The sequence below is a fragment of the Lepidochelys kempii genome, chromosome 9, assembly GCF_965140285.1.
Source record: "Lepidochelys kempii isolate rLepKem1 chromosome 9, rLepKem1.hap1, whole genome shotgun sequence".
NCBI lineage: Eukaryota > Metazoa > Chordata > Testudines > Cheloniidae > Lepidochelys > Lepidochelys kempii.
The window spans coordinates 76,986,581-77,010,415 of NC_136388.1; the positions used below are offsets into that span (position 1 = coordinate 76,986,581).

The 23,835-nt window shown below is 48.7% G+C and overlaps 1 protein-coding gene across 1 annotated transcript; it reads right to left on the reverse strand.

The window, feature by feature from the left end:
* Nucleotides 1–3,471: 3,471 nt before the first annotated feature.
* On the reverse strand, nucleotides 3,472–22,094 carry ARR3 (arrestin 3). The gene is made up of 17 exons (XM_073358840.1): nucleotides 22,039–22,094; nucleotides 19,036–19,081; nucleotides 17,020–17,050; nucleotides 16,516–16,576; nucleotides 15,830–15,874; nucleotides 15,196–15,395; nucleotides 14,380–14,439; nucleotides 13,956–14,023; nucleotides 13,428–13,563; nucleotides 12,736–12,820; nucleotides 11,509–11,581; nucleotides 10,570–10,707; nucleotides 9,768–9,851; nucleotides 7,720–7,743; nucleotides 6,891–6,943; nucleotides 5,757–5,766; nucleotides 3,472–3,762 (listed from the first exon to the last, which is right to left on the reverse strand). The coding sequence occupies exons 2-17, from the start codon at nucleotides 19,050–19,052 to the stop codon at nucleotides 3,663–3,665; spliced, it is 1,185 nt and encodes a 394-aa protein (XP_073214941.1). The 5' UTR covers nucleotides 19,053–19,081; nucleotides 22,039–22,094; the 3' UTR covers nucleotides 3,472–3,662.
* Between the last annotated feature and the right edge of the window lie 1,741 nt (nucleotides 22,095–23,835).

Sequence of the window (23,835 nt, forward strand, 5' to 3'; positions counted from 1 at the left end):
GGCCGGCGCGTGAGCGACGTCTTCACGTACCAGCTTGCCCGTTCCTGTCGTGTGACGTCACCGAATCGTCACGTGGCACGCTGGTGCTGATTTCAAGGCTGGGTGTTTAACGGCCCAAGGCAGCCAGTGCCTGAGGTGGGATGAACAAACCCCCTTCCCCAGGACCGGCCCATAACATTTTGGCATCTGAGGCAGGGCGCTCAAATGGCGCCCCCACATTCCCCCTCCCTTGGGCCAAAACTTTGAAAGTCCTTTGTTCCTGTAGAACCCAATGTGGCTGGAACATGGGACTGGAAGAGTTTGCAACAAAAACAGTATGCCGCATTCTGGGGTTTTGAGTACATAAGCCATGGCCTCTCCACTTTGTCACCATTGGGGATTTCACACCAGTAATGTATTGGATGGAAACTTCTATTTTCATTGTCTTTGGGAAACAAGAAGTTTTTCACTTGCTGTGGCCCATGCAGTACAAGGAAGTCCCTCAGGCTACTGCTCAAGTGGGTCCACAGCCCTGGATCATCTATACTTAAGGAACTAAACTCAGCAGCAGCTGTTTCTGGCGCCTCCACCACACTCTTCTCTGATCTACACTTTTCTTCAGGAATGTGCATGGTTCCATCCATTTGAGATGAGATATGGATGCTGCAGTAGCTACCAGGTCACCTGCACTCTGACTAACTGGAAGATCAGGCATCTCCTCAACACTCACATCCTCACTGGGGCCAGAAGGCTCATCGTGAATATTTGTGTCTATGTATCTCAGGAGAGCTCCTTCCTGCTTAGATAGAAAAGCTTCCTTTGCTTTCTTTCTTTTTCTGAATGCTGCCCAGAGGGGCGTTTTCTTCTTTCACTCATGACTGCTGTTCTGTGCCAGCTATAGTAACTCTCAAAACTCAATTGAAGGGGACAAATAAGTCAGCTGGTAGCAGGGCCTGAGTGAGGGAAGATATCAGAGTCTTAAGGGTCTAACTGCCTCATACTACTGCAGTTGACGGCCTGTTCTCCTCAAGTGGGTTCAGGGAAGCAGCAGGAAACAGGAAGCTCCCTGAGAGGCTGGTGTTAATCAGTCCAGGCTCCTGGGGGTACTAGAGAGGTAGATAAGAAGCTCCTCCTCTTCTCTCTCCCTGAAGCTCCTGCTGCTTTCTGTTATTCCCTCTCCCCTTTTCTCCTGCCTGTTATGTCTCTTGTGCCGTCCATCCTCCAGCACAGCACTCCACCATCTCTGTGCATCTAGAGCAGAGAGAATACATGCATCAGCAGCAGACACAATTTTCTACACTCTGGGGCGTAGTGCCCCCCCCGAGGCGGCCGCCTCAGTTTGCCTCATGGTAAGGCCAGCCCTGCCCTTTCCCCAGACTGTTAGGTACCCCCACCCGGATGGGTAAGGGTGGGTCTCCCCATGCTCCTATAACAGACTCCCACCAGATGGATAAAGGACATCCCCATGCACCTATAACAGGAACCTCCCACCAGATGTGTAACAGGGGGTCCCCCATGCTCCTATAATAGGGACCTCCCACCAGATGGATAACACAATGTACCTGTAACAGGAACCCCCCACACACACACACACACCAGATTTTTACATAAAATCCCCCCATGTATCTATTCCAGGGGCTCCGCAGCAGCTAGATACCAGGTTTCCCCTAATCCACCTATAACAGGGGCCCACCCTTCCGATGGATAACAGGGATCTACGCTTCCCTGCCCAAATGTACTGTAGACTATAAGCCTCCATTTGCAAAAACAACACCGTGTTTTTAGCCTTCATGGGCCTTGAAGACTTAGGTCACATAGTAAGAATGCTGATGTCCTGCACGCACTAGTACAGTACTTTCAACATTACTACCCAGGTCGTAAATTATGGGTCTGAATTTTCCTAGTGCAAACATGACCATGGTTGTAGGGAAAATCTGAAATATAGGACATGACGTCCTATCTAAACGTGACTTTTGTTGCACTTATGTAGCTGCACCAATGTAGCTAAACCAATGCAACCTCCCTGTGTACATGTGCAACACTGAACGAGCTTCTCCAATGTGAACCTACCTGCATAGAAGCAAGCCCACTTTTGCATCATCGCAATACATAAGGAATTTGCTCCGGTGTAACTACATTGATATGGTTACATTGGTGCAAATTTCCCTAATCTAGACAAATCATGACTGCAACTGAGGCAATGATATCTGCCTGAATTTGCAGACAGACTCAAGCAGTAGATCTGAGGTGTGAAATGCCCCATTCATCTTAAGGTGGTATTAACTCTGAAGTCTAAATATAACAGTTTACATCACTGTTGTTCATTTTAGCAGAAATGTCCAGCTCCCAAACTGCAATGCCTTTCTAGCTGCCAGAACCTATTTTCATCAAAGCTTCTATGATGAAGTTATGCATTGTCAATCCAAAAATGTGTACTACCTTAAAACAGAACATGTGGGGGCAGGGTAAAGATACATTGAGTTTAATAACACAATAAAAAAGAATGGATACCATTGACTGTATTATTCTTTTACATATTTAATTTTAAACATATTTTTTAACATTTAGCTGCCACAGAGTTTCCAGTCTCTGCGCCCTTCAGAGAATCCAAAGAACCTTGTTGCAGAATTTAGATCTTGCTTGCCACAGAGCACTAGATATTGACTGTAATGCTGTTATGGGGTTTTGGTCAACTGTTGTCACAATCACAGTTAAACGTGGATGACAAATATGATCCTGCTGGTTCCATTCTCTTCTGCAATTGGTGCCAAATGGCTGAGTTACTGAGCCAACTTCTGGCTGAGTTACTGAGAATCCACTGTTTACTCTAGTTCAAACCAGCAAGTGACCCATTCCCCATGCTGTAGAGGAAGGCAAAAAAACCTTCCCAGGATCTCTGCCAATCTGACCTGGGGAAAAATCCCTTTCTGACCTTAAACATGGTGATCAATCACACTCTGAGCATGTGGGTGAGACCCACCAGCCAGACACCTGGGAAATAATTCTCTGTAGTAACTCTACATCTAGGGTCCCATCTCTCGCCATTAGAGATATTTGCTAATAGCAGTCACAGATGAGCCATATGCCATTTTAGGTAACCTTATCACACCATCCCCTCCATAAATTTATCAAGCTCAGTCTTGAAACAAATTAGGTTTTTTGGCCCCACTGCTCCCCTTGGAAGGCTGTTCCAGATCTGAACTGGTTATAAGAATAGTATATACAGCATATGCTGAACATTCTCCTTTAATAACATATTTAAAAAAAACAATTTGTTTGGACTTGACCCTTCCCTGTGGGGTGGTGTCCACCTAGCTGGTGCTGTTGTGAAAGAGACACAGGGACTTGTGCACCAACTTTGTCTCTAGCTTGTAGGCTCTTCCTTGACTTATGAGGAAGTGATCAGAGTCAAACCAAAGCCAAAATAAATGGATTCCAGCACCTTTCAGTTTATATAGTTTTATTTATAAAGAAATTGCAGAATGTTGCAGAATTCCAGTGGGTGGCATAAACAGAATGTAACACATTTCCTTGACAGCATTCAAATAATTACAGTTGCTAACAAATGGTGATTGTATCACACCACAATATAAGATTGGTACATCAGGCACGGCTCTAAAAAATCTATGTGCACTGGAGTGGTCACTGCTGCATGTTCTGGCTGGACCGGACAGGGCAGCAGATTAGCTTTCATCTTTTTCAGCTTCCTCCTTCTCATCTTCATCGTCTTTCTCCCCCTGGAGTTTTTGGCGAGCAAATTCCTCAATCACAATGTCTTCCTCACTGGAGAGAAGAAGACAGAATGATGAGGCCTCAAAATTGGGATTTTGGTGACTACACACATCATCTGCCTCGGGGTGTGGGGCGGGGGGGGGGGGAGAGGAGGGAGGGTCACAGTGTGTAAGTCCCAAAAGGGTGAAGTCCCTGCTTAAATAATCAGAAGCATGGAGACAATGTCCACTTTCTGCTGACACCCAGCCTCACAGGACTCCTCAATGCACATGTTCTGTTGAGGAACAGTGCTTCGCCTTCTGTACATATTTCAGCCGTGGCCCCAGGAGGCTTGGAGTGCTAACTGGTAAGGACAGTGTAGTGGGGGACATTTACTGAAGGCAATCCACAAGATGTGCTGATGAATAGTAAATAGCTACTCAAGTGGCTGAGACTTTTACCAGCAGAAGCAATGCAATTCTACCCAGGACATTCAGCTAGGTGTGTGTATGGAGGGGGGAAACCTGCATCTAAAGAGATTCCTGAAGACAAAGTTTTACACAGTGACCAAACAGACAAAATGGAGACAGAGAGACATAAAGAGGATTAGTTACCTTCTTGCAAGAGGGAAATGCAAAATGACACCATGAAACAGAGAAAGAGGCACAAAAAGGAACAGAAGGAAAAAAGGAGAAAATTCAGCAAAACAGGTTCCAAAATTTCAAGACTATAAAGTGATTCGACAAACTGAATGAAGTGCAAGTGGGTTCCATACTCCTGAGAGAAATTTGAAATATCCTGACTAGGCTCATAGAGAGGCTATAAAGGGCACATTCTTTGCTGTGAGAACACGTGAGTAGCTTATCTAGGCATAGGGAGCTCCTGGACTCTGCCTGTTCCCAAAGTACTGTTCTGATTTTCATGCATTTCTCCAGTGTCTCGCAGCAGCACCTCGCAGGATATAACTAGACACAAAAATGGTCTTTCATGGTCTTGCAACTATAGATCAAAGTCATAGCTGGTGGACTTTGGAGTGGGGGATGGATTTGACATTGTGAGATTTCCTAGAGGGGAAACTTGTGTGGCAATTCCATCCTTGTGTTTTGGTCAGTATATATTGCTGCCAGCTAGGGAAGTGGGATTTCACCATTAGAGTCCTTTGGACAGAGTGTTCTGGAGCTAAACAGAATTACCAGGGCGATACAGGACTTTATCTTATGAGGCTGGCTCTCAATATATAATTTATTGGCACATAGCGGGATTTGGTACTAACAATCCTGGTGGATTTGTGTCCTGTTGGGACAGTTCTTGGATGCTTTAATCATTTCCTACACTAATTACAGTAGCTACAGGATTTATTGCTGTTAAGAATTCAGCCAGTGCCCTCTCTCTAGGGATATTTTGGATTTTGTTTTGGTTACAGTTTCCGGTAGTCCAGTGCCTGGAGTGCAGCCTCCAGCAGCCACCAAGCTTAAGTGAATTGGAGCCAGCTAAGATTACCAAGGAAGCAACAGCACTGGGAGCGCTGTAGTCTGTGTTCTCAGCTGTGCTGATAGGAGCAAGGGACAGAAATCTCTATCAGTGGGCCATCTACCATAGCAACAGAGCAGGGCATGTATCTATGGAGCCAAGTTGGTGACAGCAACTCCCTTCAGAAAATAATAAAGTAACACTGAAATAGGCAACACAGTTTGGATCTGAAACAACAGGGGCGAAGTGTGATTTTAGCAAGGAGAAGAAAAGCCAGGAAACCATAAAATAAACAAAATTAAGCTGCAAACATGCCTCTCTTACAGCTTTGGTTTCTCCTCCCGCTATGACAATGCTCATTTTAGTGGTGACCTCACATTGTAATGTCATTGTGTCTGTTGTGATGTCGAGAGCACACATTTGTGGGGCCTGAGCTCTATGATGGATCTTTTGGTCCAAGACACTCACAGGAGGCTCCATAACTGCATATTGAAATGGGAGCAGGTTACTTAGTATTGCAGCTATCGCCAATGAGTTTATGTAACAGATTTCTTACAGAAAGCGTTGGTATAGAGGCCGAGAAACCTTTTCCTTACCTTGGCTTTTCTATAGTCCATTTATAAACACATTGTGGGGAGGCGGAGAAAGATTGAGAGAGACACACAGAGGTTAGTCTGAAACAGGCATTTCAAAAGGACATGTTCTTACTACTGGGATATTTCTATTGGAAAGACACATTCTGGGGCAAATAACTGACAGGGGTTGTGTGTTTTATCTGCAGAGTTACTGTGGAAGGTCAGTAGTAGACATATGGCTGAGACACCATGCAACCTTGAGAATATTTCTCAGCCTAGATCTCAAGGCAAAGTCAAACCTTCCACTACACTACACACATTGTGGAGTTTTGCGTTTATTACTCAATTCTGCTAAATAAGCATTAAACACAGTTCACAGCTCTCCTGTTACCTGTGTTGTGTTTAGTGGCTCAGACACACAATTGCAAAATAGGACCTTTGCTCCAGCAGAGCATTAGCCTCAAGTCTTGGCTGGGCATTGGATCACCACCCTTAAAAATTTGTCCTCCACTACAACTCCACGGCATCATGAAGTTGTGATGTCTGTGCCATCACAATGCAGCATACTGGTGTGATGATGTAGTTGCATGTTCTGCAAGACAAGTTTGCAGGAAACAAGATGGTCCTGTCAAGATCTGGAGAGGTGGCAAACTTACGGGAGACCTCCCCTGGCATGCCATAGACAGATCATGGCTAAAATGTAAGTGGGAACTGCTCTGACTGACTACAAATTCATTGGAAACAATGGACTCTGGAAAGCACAGCCCGTGCCTTCTTCATATTGTTGATGGTCTCATTGGCACACTGTGTAGGACATCATGGGAACCCAGTGATGGGTCAGTTGTAGAAAGTGTGGAAGCTCGGTTTGGAGAGGGAATAATACAAGCCTCTCTCTTTCAGGGTGCATTGGAGCTTCCAGGCCTGGCCATGGCAGAAGAAACAGAGCCACAGAGAAAAGGGCAAATGAACTGATCCCACCCTGGAAAGGCTCTGAGGTTTGTTTCCATCTAGGTTGGGTCTTCTCTGAGCTGAACTGCTTCACCTGGCCTTAGAGATAACTGGTGTCACTAGTGTTTCTGACTCCTTCAGGAATATGAATGCATTTCCTCCCTGCTGCTTCCCTAGTGAAAATTGTATTCCAGCGTGATCACTCACCATCAGTGGGCTTTGGGTGCATCAGAATAACAGGCATCTCAACACCAACATCACTGGAAGGAAAAGCACACATCTCTTAAAGGGGAGAATTACACAGAGACAGTTGTGAGGGAAGAGCACAAGAGTATGTTAAATCCTCCTGAACTGACGGCCTTTTCAATGGGCATGAGTACAGGTCTGGCTGTCTCTGCTCAGGCTTGCTTACAGCACTCTGGCAGTCATGGAAACGTCCCACAATGCTATGCAACAATCAGATAATCAAAATCATAATTAAAACTGATATGTGTTAAAATGTAACTTTTGTGGGACAAGGACAGGATGGGGAGCAGCTGTGTGTGTTTGCATTAGGAACACCATCCAACTCCCTGAATGGTGCTGCGAAATACAGGTCAGAGAGCGGACTGGAGAGAGGTCAGGCTGCAAATCATGGTTTGGGCCAGAAAAGGCCTTGGATTTTCTACTTGACCCACTCCTTCCTCAACTTTGAGTGAAGTTCTCTTAGCACAAGTCATCTGCTGGGTAATTGCACTAAAAGCTGAGCAGGGAACATGAGAGCCCAGAGAAGAGGAGCCACCCACTAGCAGGACACAGGAAGGTGTCACACAGGCGGTGTGGGGTTTGACAATCACATCTTCACACAAGGTGTCTGAAAGTGTGTTTGCATATGTGTGTTTTGGAGGTGTGAAGCTGTGGGGGCGGCTTGATATTTATTCTTGTACAGTGAAAGAAGGATTCATTGTCTCTGGGCCCTGTGCACCATCCGATTGCAAAGCTCCGTAAGCAGGGACACCATTCCTGATAGACACCCGTCAATCGACTCATTCTTTACCTTGAAGTGAGATCTCCCAGGATGCTGTGGGGATGAAAGAAAGAACATAGAATTCAGCTAAAAAACAGTACAACAAATACAAATTTAATGAATGAGTGGAAAATGTCCCCTTCTGGACAATGAGGCTTTTCATTTCGTGTCACTGTTACTTTGGGCAGGTGAGTGACACCCTTCACAGATCCCTGCTGTCATGGCACCCAGGTGTCCTATGGTGATGTGTCAAGAGTCCCAGACTCTCCACTCCGTAATGCAAATCATAAATGAAAATACTGAATAGTACTGGACCTAGGACTGACTCCTGTGGCACCCCATTAGATATGCTCTCCCAGTTTGACAATGAATCATTAATAACTTCTTTCTTTGAGCACGGTCTTTAATCAGTTATGCACTCGCCTTATAGGAATTTTATCTCCACCACATTTCCCTAGTTTGCTTATGAGAATGTGGGACATTAGAGAATGTTTGGTAATAAAGTGAGGTGCATGGGTATAAATGGGGATGTGACCTGGGAGCAAAGGGGTGGGAATCATTGAGAAGCCAAAGCTCACCTCTGGAACGGATGCCATGTGGAAGACCCAATGCCTGTATGATTTAAGTCAGCAGTTCTCAAACTGTGGGTCAGGACACCAAAGTGGGTCACAAACCCGTTTTAATGGGGTCGCCAGGGCTCAGATTAGACTTGCTGGGGCCGAAGCCTGAGCCCACCAGCTTCAGCCCTGCGTGGTGGGGCTCAGCTTACAGGCCCTCACCTGGGCATAGGTGCCAATTCCAAAAGGTGCTCCAAAAATTAGTGGGTGCTCAGCACCCATCGGCAGCCAACTCCTCCCTTCCCCGCCCAGCGCCTCCTGTCCACTGGCTGCCTTTTCGATCAACTCCTCCTCCTCTCTCCCAGTGCCTCCCGCCCGTGATCAGCTGTTTCACAGTGGGCAGAAGGCGCCGGGGAGGGAGGAGGGAGGCACGGGGACAGGGCGCACTCGGTTGAGGGATGGAATTGGGCGGGAAGACGTGGGGCTGAAAGAGGGGGAGTGGGGGTGGGGACTTGGGAGAAGGAGGTGGGTGAGCGCAGAGCGGGAGGTTGAGCATCCCTGGGTCCCAGAGTAAGCTGGCACCTGTGCACCTGGAGCTGAAGCCCTCGGGCTTTGGCTTTTCCACCCAGGGCAGTGGGGCTCGGGTGGGCTCAGGCTTCATCCCCCTCCACCCGGGTGGTGTGGCTCGGGTGGGCTCAGGCTTCGTCCCCCTCCACCCGGGGCAATGGGGCTCGGGCGGGCTCAGGCTTTGGTCCCCTCCACCCAGGGCGGTGGGGATCGGGCGGGCTCAGGCTTCGGCCCCCTCTACCCGGGGCAATGGGGCTCGGGCGGGCTCAGGCTTTGGTCCCCTCCACCCAGGGCGGTGGGGCTCAGGCGGGCTCAGGCTTCGGCCCCCTCCACCTGGGGCAATGGGGCTCGGGCGGCCTCAGGCTTTGGTCCCCTCCACCCAGAGCAACGGAGCTCAGGCAGGCTCAGGCTTCAGCTCCCTCCACCCGGGACGGTGGGGCTCAGGCGGGCTCAGGCTTTGGTCCCCTCCACCCGGGGCAATGGGACTTGGGCAGGCTCAGGCTTCGGCTCCCTCCACCCAGGGCCGTGGGGCTCGGGCAGGCTCAGGTTTTGGTCCCCTCCACCCAGGCTGGTGGGGCTCGGGCGGGCTCAGGCTTCGGCCCCCTCCACCTGGGGCAGTGGGGTTCGGGCGGGCTCAGGCTTTGGTCCCCCCTCCTGGGGTTATGTAGTAATTTTTGTTGTCAGAAGGGGGTCGCGGTGCAATGTAGTTTGAGAACCCCTGGCTTAAGTGTTTGTAGGGTACAGAGATGGCCCCAAAAGGCAAACTAAGGAATCCAGTTATTAAGCTATTTCCCTGGTCAGTACATGTCAGTATTATTCTGATTAGCTGTAGTAGTATTGGGGTAGTGCCTAGGAGCTCCAGTCATGCACTGGGTCACTGTTATGCCAGGTGTTGTTCAAACACACAACTCTTACACCAAAGAGTCACACTCTATATACCGGAGAGACGCTCACCCTCCTCTGGATACCACTAGGTTGACCTTCACTTTGTAGGACACCAGGATCCCCAATACCTCCTTGTCCATCCCAGGTCTCAGTCTACAAGAAAAAGCATAGAAAAGAGGTCAGAAGATGACCTGGGATGAGAAATGCCATGTTGAATTTGTCACCTGATGATCAGGATGACAGCTACTAAAATAGGTTTAAGCCACCACAACAATGCCATAAAAATCTTATAATCTGTGTCTCCCATAGGGCTCCATCTTGTGCAGAGGGAAGTAGCTGTTTAACTGCACAGCCACAGGGTACAAAGGAAGGGAAGACTAATGTAGCTGAAAGCATGGAGGAATTTGTGGGGGTAGATGGTAATTACCTCAGCTGGAATTTTATCAGGACACTAGGGCTGATGCACCAGCTCTTGGAAAAAGTGTTATGGGATCTTTTAAAGATCATGGTCAGGCCCATGGGTTTACCTCTCACCTGCAAGATGGATCAGTGGGTGTGCAGCCTCATCACAAATGCAACAAATTCTTCAGCATGATTAACAGTCTCTGCTCAAGAAGGTCTTAGAAACAGAGCTGCAGGGACTGAGGCAGGACAGGATCAAGGTACATAAGCAGTGTGTAGAGGCCCAGGACTGGACTAGCAGGAGTGGAGGCTGCAGCTCAAGGTTTGGGTACCTAGGTATTGGCAAGCAGCACTGGATGGTACAAAGTGGGAGTAGTGTGTGGGAAGTGGTTGTCTGGCAGAGACTGATAAGAGAAGCAAAGAGATCGGCCGGAGAGCACTGTTGGCAGGGTGGAGGCCTTTCTCTTACATGGTGGTGGAGGCCAGGTTGGTGTCCTCATGTTTGAGCTTGCCGTCAAGTGCTAGGCCACGCTTCTCACGGTTGGATGATAGGCTGGGAGTCACTGTGTAGCTTTTGGAGAAGGTGGAATTGGCAGCCACAGTCTCACTGAAAGGGATGCAGAGAGGAAAGCTCGGAACAGCCACCAAAGTCCCAATAGAGAACAGAGTAGTGACAAATGCAAGTAACCCATTGGAAAGCTAGGATCCTGAGCTGCCTGCTGCTGCACCAGGGAACGGCTTGTGATTATGGACCCAGAGCAGATGTGTCTGGGCAGAGCAAGGCCACAGCATACTACCTGATCCCTTCCCCCAACCCTGCTGTCTATATGCCCCAGGAAGAGGAGAATCTCTATTCCGCCCGCCACTCCGCCAAACACAAACGTGCCTGCTGTCTGTATCCCCCGGCTTCTCTGTCTCCTTTTCTCTCTCCCACTTTCCTTCTCCTTTGTATTCCTCCTCCCCTTTTCTTTCTCCCTCTTCCTTTGCACAGGAACACAGGACCTGCCAGATTAGATCTGACCTGTGACCCACTAGTCCACGGAGTATCCTGTCTCTTACAGTGGCCAGCGCCAAATGCTCCAGAGAAAGTTGCAAGGACCCTGCTGTGGGCAGTTGTGTGACAATCTGTCCCCTGGGAAGTTTCCTCCTAGCTCCCAGTGGTTAGACAGTGGCTTATGCCGTGATGCTTGGGGGTTTATATCCCTTCCAAAGCTCTGTTTCTTTTTCCCTATTTCCTGTTAGAACTCTGGATAGTCTTGCTCCGCATTGAAACGTCATCTTTCCTGCCTCCTCTCTTTCCCCATCTTTCTCTTCCCACTCCTTGATTCTCTCTCTCTCTCTCTCTCCCCATCACTCTACTGGACAGCCAAGCCCAGTGATATATGATCTGCTACCTCCTCTCACTTACAGTATCTCTTCTGTGCACACGTTCTTTGTATATTTGTCCAGCGAATAGAGAACCACGTCTGTGATCTGCTCGACTGATCAGAGAGAAAGGGAACACAATGTCTATCGTGGCAGTGACATGCCTATCACATAGGATGTTGCACACACCGTCCGTGGCTCTGTACAGAGGTATGCGCAGGGATTTAAATTTGACCGCTTTCGGAGGGGCGCATTAAACACACACAAGTGAAAGGTCTGCGTGATCCCCCCCCGGCCCAGATTTCTCGAGACACCCTGGCGGGGATGCCCGGCAGCAAGGTGGCAGCAGCTGCCCTGGCAGCTGCACTCTCCGTGTCCCTGCAACCCCCGCCCCCCCCAGGGAGGGAGGAAGCAGCAGGGCGGCTGGCTGCAACCTGAACTCCTCCTCCCCCTCCCGCTCCCCCTCCAGCTGCTGCTTCTTCCCCACTGCTGGAGTCCCAGCACTGCTGCCTGCTTTGCAGGCACTCACTGAGGTGAGTCAGGGCTGGAGGCCGAGGCAACGCCTGGGACACCAGCAGCAGGGAAGGAGAAGGCGTTGGAGAAGGGATTGGAGGAGGCGAAGGAGAAGGGATTGGAGGAGGGGCATGCTCATGCTTGCCCTCGTCCCGTGACACTGCGGCTCTGTAGCATCTCAAGAGGTAGTCCCTTAAACCAGTGGAATAGCAGGGGGCTTCCCAAGGATTTTCCTAGTCATTCCACCACTGAATTGACAGGTTAGATAAAGTTGGAGCATGACACACGTCGTGCAGGCTTCTGGCCTCAGTTGTTTTACATCTCATCCCTCCCCTAACAGTCTGAGCTCTATGAGGGTGAATGAAACTATTGTGTCTCTAAACCGCATCCCTGAACCATACAAAGCACCTGGTTCTTCCCTCCCATGCATTGGTTTAAAGGAGGTATAACCCCACTGAAGTCAGTGGAACTACACTGGTGTAGAACTGGTCCAAGTGAGAGGAGAAGCAGGCGCAGGGATTTACTCTCTGCGCCTGGGAGAGTGGGGAAGAGAAGAGGTGAGGCATTCGGCCTTGTGCCCAACCAGCACAGTTCACCTACTGGGCCCATGTGCACGCTTATTTATAAAACCTAAAAGGTCTGCCCCAGGGTGTGGGGCATGAGCAAAGTGTAGGACAGGGAACAAAAGGAACAATGTGGGGCACAGGAGGTAAGAATGAAGCTGAGGCCTGAGGGTGTGCACCATGTTCTCTCTCACCTGATATTTTAATTTTCTTCACAATCTTGTTGGTGGTGTTGTTGATATTAATATTGACAGTGATTGGGTCTCCATGGTAATAGATCTGCAATCACAACGGAGCTGGTTACACTGCGCACTAACAGGTGTTAAGGAAGTAGCCAGATACTATGATGATGGGCACCAAAGTAAGGACCTAAATAGATAAGTAGAAGTTGAGGCACCATGGAAAGAGAGACCTGTAATAGCTAGGATGCAGGGACCCAAGGGAATGCATATGCAATGCGCACCAGGACCTCTCCTCTCCAAGAAGGGGACAGCCCAGATAGGAGGGGGTCCTTTGTCTTCTTGGGTCTGTGGAAAGGGTCTGTTTCCAAGCACTAGAAATACAGACATAGAAGAGAAAGTTCCAGCCCAACTACACTCCTGAGGATTCACCCCAGGGTAAAGCATGTCTTAAAAAGTACAGGCTGTGATGAAGCCCCCATATTTATTGGCAAATGAATGATGGATGCTGGAAGGCTGAGAGGCACAATAGGTCAGGAGGCTGGAATGGATGCGAGATCCTCTTCTGGAGCCCCAGTTTTACAGCTGAGCATTTCTGCTGTAATCAGTCTCCAGCAGCAAAGGGAAAGACCAGCATGTACCAGTCTGTGTGGGACAGGCCCTACTTGCAAGAGTACACGGGAGAGACTCCATACAGGGATACAGACCTCCTTATCCAAGGAGGCCTCAAGGTGTAAGGGCTTGTCAGACATCATGAATTGCCTGGTGGTCTCTGACTTTGGTGCTGGACCCGTATTTACTGGGGCAAACTGGACCTTTCGGATCACCAGTCGCACTGAATTCCTGCAGGGATGAGAAATGGCCAGGCCTGTAAGCACAGAGACATTGGGTCTGTCCCAAGGGGTCCCACATATAACCTACCCTTCTCCCCCAGCTAGATCTAAAAGAATGGAGGAAAATGTCTGTTTGCTTAAACAGATGGACACTTTTATTCCCCCGCCCCAGGGAGATGCATGGGCAAACCAAAGTATGCTCTTAAGAAGCATCAGAAATGGAAACAGAGGCTGGCACCTTGAATCAAAAAGCATGAGGCAGGGATGATGGAGGCTAAAGCCTGTGGCCTCCATTGGAAGTATAAACCCAGGGCTGCCCTCCTGCAGGGATTTGGCCTCAGGGGAGAAACTTGGTTCTTTTGCTTTAGGGTGCTGGGGGAAGAAGGGATGCACTGGAATTACCTCTTGTGAATTTTCTCCTCCAGATTTTCAGCACAAAATCCTTTGACCTCAAAGTCCACACCACAAGCCTGAGGGAAACACAGATGGTTACAAGGTTATTGTGATAGGCCTCAGGGTGGAACAGGGCCCCTTAACTTCCATCAGGGATAATAAGTGCTGATAGTTACATTTATTCACCTCCTTTCCTCATCACATCAGTGTGTATCATCAACCTCTCTGAAGACCCTGTCTCTGCATGAAGCAGCTGTGCTACCTCCCTCTCAGAGCTGCCCCCCAGCTGGCTGTACCACAATGGAAGCAGCTGTGATTTTTGGAGCCCTAAAGTTGGGGCAGGTTGTTGGAGACAGATTCTTAATTCATCCATCCACCTCTTTGTCTTTCTCTCAGGCCAATGATAGGTATGAAATGCGGAACCCAAGCTCACCTTTCCAAGATCGTCCGGTCCTGGCTGGAGAGTGACTGAACAGGGCAAGTTGGTTGCCATCTGGGGGAAGAGAGGAAATCTTTACCAAGAACACCAAACCCAACCCAGCAGAACAGCACAATCAGAGCTCAGGTTCCCCCTCACTCATTGTAATGTCTGACTCCAGGCTAGTGACCCCTGGCACCGAGGGGTGTCGGGATGAGAAAATCCCTAGCTTCAGTCCCCTGAGGCTTGGGGTTTATGGTGGGATAGATGTGTCCCTGGCAGATATTTTGGTAGCAGCTCAGAGTTCTGCAGTTGAGTTTCCTCTTCCATCATGGCTATCGGCTCAGATAAGGAGTTTGCCTGAGGATTAGTTCCCTAAGGCATAAATGGAGCAAGGAACTTCACACACACACACACACACACACACACACACACACTGCACACCCATACACCACACCACGGTAGCAACGCATTTGGGGCCCCATAGTCTCTTCGTACTTTCTTAAGCCACTGTCTATGACATGGGCTTTATGTCTGTCCATAGGAAGCTTCTGTTCAAGCTGATGCTGGTGCTGGTTCTGCCCCAATCCCTTACCCAAGGGACAAAATCTCAAGACTGCTCCCCCAGCAATATGGCAGCACCTTTGAGCTGAGGTAGCTGAGAAGGATACTACTATGAGTTAACTCCTTGACTTAGTTGCCACTGATCCTGGATCATCTGTTGGGGAGCATGATAAGTGGCCATTGCTTCACAGCTCCAGAGAGGCTGTGCATAGCAAGAGATAGTGGAGTGTGTGAATGGAAAGAGCCATGTGTGTTAGAAGTTCCTACCTCGAAAGTGAAGGGGTAAGCATGCTCGCCCAGCTTCTTCAACAGCTTTTCCTGCAAAGGAGTGAGGGAAGTTGGTGTCTGTTCTGGCACAGGAGGATAAATCTGAGTGGTCAGGACATAGAGGTCCTTCCTGAAGGTCAAGCCAATGACATCCAGGTCGTCTCGGCCATAGCGGAATGCACAAGTCAGGATCACATACACTGGGGCCAGTGCAGGACAGATGGAAATTGAAAGAAAGAAAAGAAGATGAGCAAAAGGAAAGAATGGAAATGAGGAAAGGGCAGGTGGAGGAGCAGGACTGAGACAAGAGAAGGGGCCATGTTAATGACTCTTCAAAGTTAAAAGCAGTTTCTTTGTGCAGGCAAAAATCTGACCCAATTATCTAGGGCTGGGTCTCTAAAGCCCAGTGGAAAGATAGAAAGATCCATGAAATCCTTCTTCAAGCCTCTGGGAGCTTCAGAATCAGTCCCCAAGACAGAAGAGAAGAGCAGAAAACAGAGACAGTCTTTCATCTCTGGCTCAGGAAGGGTTGCTTTGAATAGGGAGACTGGTGATCACTAGGCACTTAACCTAACTACAGTCACAAGGCATATCATAGCCACAACATTTGCATCTTATTGCTGCAGAGAGTTACCTTTTCTATCCTTCAGATACTCTGGATCAATCAAGACAACACCATCTGCAAATAAGCACAAGAAGTGCAGGTGAGCTCAGCCTTCACAACAGGTGGGGCTGCAAATGTTCTTTTAAAAATGTACTTTATCCATAAAATTTAGTCAACAAAAGTAGCTCCTTTCTCCAGCTGCAGAGACATTAGCCCATCCCATAGGGAAATTGCATGTTGAAGAGCTGCTACCACTTCCTAAAATACTTCCAAAACCATTTCCATGTAGTGATCAGTTTTCTCCATATACAGACCTGGCTGACCTCCTGGGTACGTACTCAGGCAAGCTGCTCATGCTGTCATGGGCACATTTCTATTTTTAGTGTGCTAGCTTGAGCAGAGCTAGTGCGTGTCTGTCTACCTGCTCCTAGAGGCTAGATTTTCTGCTTCTCCCACCTTTGTCTTATGTTACAGATATTTGCAGGAAACCAGAATTTTTGCTTCTCACAAGTCTTGCTTGCTCCTCTTGCTTATTCCCACTGAAAATCACCGACCACTGGAACATATGGAGCTAAGCCATTTTACACCAGCTGAGAATCTGGCCTCACAAAACTTTTGTTTGCAACATGACAACCAGCTACATAGCAATCAGCTGCCGTGTCACATGCAGAGGATACTGGCTTGCAGAATGGGATGGGGACAATAACGTCACTCACCTACAGGTTCCACAGAACCTACATGGTCCACAAAATCTCTCTTCCCCAAGTAGATGGATAACTGGAGGCAGCATGAGGGGAGGGAAAAAAAAAAAGAACATCAAAGAAACAGGTTGTTGTTCTTCATTTGACTAGTGGAAGTTTCAAGTTTGTAGCCATGGCTGGGATCATGGAATGGAGATCTCTCGATACTGTGATTATTCAAGTTACCAGAACAGCCATCATTACTTAGGGACTTCATTATATTTAAAAATGCCAGGTGCATCAGAAATAGAGTAAGAGAGAGATTGAAGAGGGAGGGATTCCCCACAATGCACCCCTGATGGATTTGGAATCCCCCTAGCATGGAGTCTCTGACACACATGTTCCTGCAAGTCTCTCTTAGTAGTGCCTGAGTAAATCAAATACAATCTAGTTCAACAGGTAAAGTGTCCTGGGATACAAATTTGCATGTGTCTGTGTTCTGCAGCCCCCCAGGCTTGCCCAAGCTCAGCAGGTATTTACCTTCCCATTGGGACTGGTCTTCTTAAAAACCCTGCAAAGGAAACAAACACAAAAGGGTTGGGAAGGTCTGGGAAAAGATTGCAAGTCCCTGCAGGCTGGCCTCTGCTGAAGTGCTATGTTCAGAGAAAGGGAGGAGAAGGGGAGTCAGTTCACCTGGTAGTTAGGAGGAAGTCGGGGAGCGAGGCTGAGTCTGTAGCCAGAACACTCAGCCACGGAGGAGTGGGCATGTGAATTCAGGATCTTTGGGCGTTCAGTCCCTTGCATGGTCAGACTCCAAACTGAGCTTCTGCCTGTTTCTGCCTTGTGCAGACTCAAATGGCTGGGGAGAACGGAGATATCATATGCCCTGAGCTCTCTGTGCTGTGGATTTCTCTGCCTACTATCATGAGAAGAATATTCCTGGTGGGGAGGAGTGGAGGACATACTGTTGCCACAGACCATGTTTTAAAGGCTGGGGAGGAAAGCAGGGAACTGCGATGTGAGAGTGTTAGCTAGTGAACAGCTCCTGGAGTTAGGGAGACCATGTGTATATATCTCCTTTCACTGTAGAATATGGTCAGCCAGCCAGGCACTGGTCCTGCTCCTGTCTCAGGTTTCTCAGGTAGGGCTGCTGCATTTCCCCAATTCTCTCTAGCTGCTGGCACTGAGGAGTGGATTTCTCCACAGGACAGGGAGCTACTGTTGCCAAACACTCAGGCCTGGTTTGCATTTAAGTCAACAGGTGCTCAGGGATGGGGAAACCCCAGGTGAGCTATGCCGACCTAACCCGCGGTGTAAATGCAGCTGCGGAGGTGATATTCCTACAATGACAGAAAAACCCTTACTGTTGCTGTAGGATGTGTCTACACTACAGGTTATGCCAGTCTATCTATGCCACCATAACTCTGCTGCTGTAGTCCCCGTAGTGTAGATATGGCCTTAGTAACGCTAAACTCTGATGCTTTAGCATATGCTGTGTGGCAAGTTCCTATTCCAGTTAGACATTATCTGCAGTCAGGGTAAAGGCTACATGGGCTCCCAATGCTCCTAATTCTTGGCATGAACTGATCACCCAGTGGTGAGGAGACAATCCCCCATGTACATAGATGTGGCTGCATATGCATACAGACACCGCTCTCATCAAAAGAGACTGGATTTGGGACCTTCAGCAACAAAGTCAAACTGCTTGATCTATGAGATAGATGCAGGGTTTATAGTCACTGGGCCCAGCCACTACACGTGAACACTGCAGCACATATGACCTACCACGAGGGTCGTTTTTTTGTGATGGTGGGGTTCCTCCTCCTTTAACGTATCAAGAACTGGCCACTGCTTGGGCCAGGACACTGGACTTAATGGACCACTGAACTGGTTTGATTTTGGCAGGAGCTGGGACACTTGACTGGGTTGGAAGTTCCTTTGGTCCTATGTCCATCTGGCTCCTGGCCCAGACTCTGGAGGATTAAAGTCACCTTGGACATCCTTGCCAGCTGGAGGCTGATGCTAAGGAGCTGATAGTGACTTCAGTGTCAATTCCCATTACCATAATCCCACGTTCCCTTTCCATCAAGTCTAACATTAAGCACCCAGCTTCCCTCAGATGCAGGCTTTGTTCTGGGCGGGATACAAAGTGGGAGAGCTTGCATAATGCCAGCAGATGGCATTGAATATGCATGACAGAGAGAGGGATGGGCCACCAAAGCCAGGCAAAGTCCTGTTACCCACTGCTAAACACACGTGCATGAGACGCCTGACCATCCCTGGAGGATGGCACGTCCCAGTCCCACATGGAGAGAGAGCAAAAGGCAACATGGGCTGATTGCAGGACTGTCCCCGGAGGGGGCTGAGGCCTTCAAAACAATGGGTATTTATCCCATTCCGTCCGATCTCTGCAGGGTATGGGCTGCCTCCACTAGGGCTGGGGCGAGCTAACACAGTGTGTTTGGGGTCCCCTCTTTCCTGTGAAGGGTGCTGCATGTTGGCACTCTGCAGTGCCCCAATCCAATACATAGTGGGAGAAGGAAGAGGAAGACATACTTGGAGCCGTCTGACATTTTCAATCAGTCACTGCACAGCAGGGTTTCTGCAAAAGGAAGCAAAAGAAAACAATCAAAAGCAGGATCTTCAGAGAGCCCTTAAAATTGTGGGAGGTGCATAGATTTGCACTCCTCCCACCTGACCCTCCTCTTCCCCTCTCAGGCGCCCCCTTCCCACCAGCAGCCTGACTCCCCTGGCCCATAAGCCCTGACACCCACCCCCTCCAAATCTGAGGAAGTGGCGTTGCGCATTGCAACCTGGTGCGTGGGGTCACAGCGCCACTCAGTGGCATGGCCATGGCATGGGCGGCCCCCTAGTTCCTCAGCCTAGGGTCACCAGGGTGAGATATCTAGGAGCCCTAGTTCTCACAATGACAGGTCTAACATTTGATGGGACACTATGATACTAGGATAGGCCAGGGCCTTCCTTCAGCCTGGGGTCTCAGGCTATGGTCTCACTGGTTCTTTCGTGAGGAACCAGGCTATGAGTGGGGTTAGGGCATTCTGTTTCCCAGCCCATGTTTGCTCCTGATTCCCTAAGGACTTGGTGGACGTGGCTAGGTGCATGCAGCACTGATGCAAGTTTAACTGTGGTTCGAGGCTACCCCCATAGCCCAGATGGGAACAGACCTAGCATCCAACTCTTCCTCTATCACACTGGAAGGCAGCAAAGAAAATGAGGGTCAGAAAAGATGAGAGTGATGAGTAGGGCAGAACAGATGTTAGAAGGTGACAGAAGAACCATTTCAGACCATCCTGATGGCAAGTGACTGTTGAGTGAGCATCTGTGGGGCTGGGAAAGCGGGATGAATGAATGAAGCTATTAGAGGAGCTAGCATTTTACACAAGTCCTTATCTGCAAGAAATTTGCTATAATGACTTATTAGGAGGAAGCTGCTGGTTGCTATATTGCCAGTCCTCTATAAAGGGAGCTAGGAAACCAAGCTTAGAGCAGTCAAGACCAATGCATATTCAAGCCACTAATTACATACAACCTCCCAGGAAGGGGTCTTTGAACAAGGACAAAGAGCTGGCTTTCCCCATAAGAGAAGTCCCTTCCTGAGGTCCTATCCTCTTCTGACAAGATACAAGTAACTCCCAATCCAGTCAATGGGAGCTGTGGGGGCTCAGCACCTCTGAAAATTAGATCCTGCATGTCTTAAACTGGTTGCCCAAAAGCTGAAGCAGCCAGAAATAGGGCTACTTTTGAAATGGTTGTCCTTAGCCTCTGCACCGCGGTTTCCTCAGCGGGCTTGTCCCTTGTAAAAATAGGATAATAAGCTGATCCCACTTTATAAAGTGCTTTGAGATCAGTGGATGGAAAGTGCTAGTTAAGGGCTAAGTATTATTAATTATTATTACTCTGAGAATGCACAAAAATAGGGCAGGTAAGATCCATTTCATACTGCTGCTATGGGAAATTATTTCTCCTGTCTCTACCCCCACATCAGTTTAATGGGAATGCACAACTGCCACTGTCATTGCTGACTAGTGCTTATCACTGTACACATACCCAGGAAGACACAGTCCCCTCTCCCCAAAAAGCTCACAGTCTGCACAATGGGCTTTCCTATAATTCAGCCTGTGGAAAATGAAAATACCGTTCTGCTTTGAACATTTCCATATTTAACCACTTCTGCCTCTACATTTGTCTCTCACCATTCATGAATCCATCATCTCTCTCTTCACTCTTTACATAGCTAGTATGGGGACTGCTTTTGCTTTTACTGAAATCCATGAAAACCCATGGCTTTAGCGGTGCAGGGCCAGGGTCCCAAAGTCCATTCCAGGGGTGTGCGAAACCCAGGTCAATTCCCGGGACCATAGATATCCAGTTCCGGTTCCTTCCCTCTGTCCCAGTGAATGGTCTGAGAGCATAGACTGCCATAGTGATCATTAATCATCAGAGACAATTCAGGTAAACCCTGCACTGTAGTGTTGTGCCAACATGGAGTGGATTCTGGCTTCGCCCTGCACTCAGGGGACTGCTCAAGATCTTGTCATCAGCTGAATGAGCTTTACTTTATCAGTCTTTGCTGCCAGAATTACACTTGTAAACATCTCAGTTGTAATCAGCTGATTTGCGGGGAGCTTATCAGGGATGAGCTCAGCATCTTAAACTTGGATAGCCCTGCTTAAGCCAGGTGGGATAGGAACCCAGGCAGAACTGCTAAGTTGGGCGGCACATGGGCAGAGCTTTTTTCAGTGTAATTGAAACGAAACCCAGGAGAAAAAAGAAATCAGAACTCTGGGGGAAAGAGGGATGAGCACCCTTCTGCCCCATTGGGAGACAGGTAATTAATCCTAACATCAGACTGTGTCTTTAATGCCCTGTGGAAAAGCTCTGGGATTCTGAAACGCTGGGCATCTGCCCTAGCTAGACCTCAGGAGCAGTAGCAGGCAGATTACCCTGAGTCAGAGAAAGAGGGAGCAGAGGAGGATATTATGGGACTCATCCATTCCCCAGATGGAGACAAGGCAGGTCTATGGCAGGATGTTGATGGTGTGATGTGGTGGGAATTAAAGAAGAAAGTGGAAGGAGGAAGCCAGAGAAGAAAGGAGCTGAGTCCCCTCCGATTTCTCCTAAGGCTGTTGTGAGGAAGGGTGCACTAGGGATTTGGAGACATATTATGGCTTGGTTAGGATGGGGCATCTCCTACTCTGATATATTAATACTTCTGTTCTCTGGTTTCCAGCTCAGCCACATGCAGGCTCCTGGGTTCCCTGGATAGGGTTGGCAAAGTCCTTTAGTGTCTCAGCAGGCAGGCAGCCCTCTTTTAGCCCCTTGTGGGCCAGAAGGCACTACCCACCTATATAGCCGCTATTGAAAAATTAACCCTACTGGTCCTTAGCGCTTTACAAGACCCAGAAGAGTCCCTGCCCCAGTGAGCTCATAACGTAACCAGACAGAGTAACTGAACTTCCCCCAGAGTACTGGATGTGAGGGACAGAAAAAGCCTCTCCCTCTCCCAGCCTGAGAAAAAGGGAGGTAGAGAGGTCTTACCTGTGAGATGAGTGAACAGAGCCCAGCTACTCTTCCAGCCCTTTCTTCTATAGCCAAGTTACAAGGAGGCTTCTGCTCTCTGCTTGTAGGCTTCTTATAGCTCCTTGCTAGTCCCTCCCCTGGAGACTGCTCTTGCCAGAGAGGCTTTGACTGGAGATGTGATTTGTGTGTGTGTGCATATTGTAGGGGGAGTATTTCAAGGCTAGAATCCTATTACTTTATTAGTTGGGGGACTTTTAGTAAGTAAGAGTGGGCTATAAATAATGCTTCTGCTGGAGCCCTGAGAAAGCAGATTAGAGAGCTTGGTAGAGCAGGCTTAAATCCTGATGATGGTACTGTAATTAGGATGGATGCTTTGCTCTTGCACATTGGAAGTTTGCACAATGCTGGGAGCCTGTTTCCACAATCACTGCACTGCTGCAAAATCACACCAGGTCATTAGGAGACTTGGTTTGAGACGCTAGCAGGGTGAGGTGTAACAAGGAGCCCTGGGAAGACATTAGAATAGGGAAGCTTTGCGGTCAGGGCCAGCTCCAGGCTCCAGCTTTCCAAGCAGGTGCTTGGGGCGGCATTGAGAATGGGGCGGCCGTCCGTGTCCCGCGGCGGCAATTCGGCTGCAGCTCTGCCGCTCTTGCGGGGGCAGTGGCAAATTGGCGGCAGCTCCGCTGCTCTTGCAGCAGCAGCAATTCGGGCGGGGACTGCTTGGGGCGGCAAAATTGATAGAGCCGTCCCTGTTTGCAGTCATAGAATCATAGAATATCAGGGTTGGAAGGGACCTCAGGAGGTCATCTAGTCCAACTCCCTGCTCAAAGCAGGACCAATCCCCAATTTTTGCCCCAGATCCCTAAATGGCCCCCTCAAGGATTGAACTCACAACCCTGGGTTTAGCAGACCAATGTTCAAACCACTGAGCTATCCCTCCACCCCCCCCTTGTTTCTTCCTGGCATTCTTCAATCATAGAATCATAGAAATGTAGGACCTTGAGAAGTCATGAAGTCCAGTCCACCACGCTGTGCTAGGACCAAGGAAAACTAGACCATCACTGATTGGTGTTTGTCCAATCTGTTTTTAAAAACCTCTAATGATGGAGATTCCACAACCTTCCTTGGAAGCCTATTTCAGAGCTTAATGATCCTTATTGTTAGAAAGATTTTCCTAATATCTAACCTAAATCTCCCTTGCTGCAGAATAAGCCCATTACTTCTTGTCCTACCTTCAATAGTCATGAATAACAAGTGACCACGGTCCTCTTTATACCAGCCCTTAACATATCTGAAGACCGTTATCAGGTCCCTTCTCACTTTCTTTTCTCAAGATTAAGCATGCCCAGTTTTTTAACCTTTCCTCAGAGGTCAGGTTTTTAAGCCTTTTATCATTTTTGTTGCTCTCCTGTGAACTCTCTCCAGTTTGGCCACATTTTTCCTAAATTGTGGCCGTCAGAATTGGACACAGTTCTCCAACAGAGGCCTCACCAATGCCAAGAAGAGCAGGACAATTACCTCCTATGTCTTACACACGACAGTCCTGTTCATACGTAACCCATGTGCCTAATAAGGAGATATCTCTTTAGGAGACCCATTCAAGGAAGGGAGGAGTGAGTTGTGTCTGAGTCATTGCTCCTATTGGGATCCAGGAAGTGGGCGGGCAAAGCCCACGCACTGCTAAAGGATCCCCCCCCAGCCTAAGAGGGGATCCACAGGACCTGGAAACCAAATAAATACAGGGGACAACTAATGAAATAACAGGGACAGGAATGCGGTTAAAGGGTCAAACGAAAGGAACCAGACGGGGACACT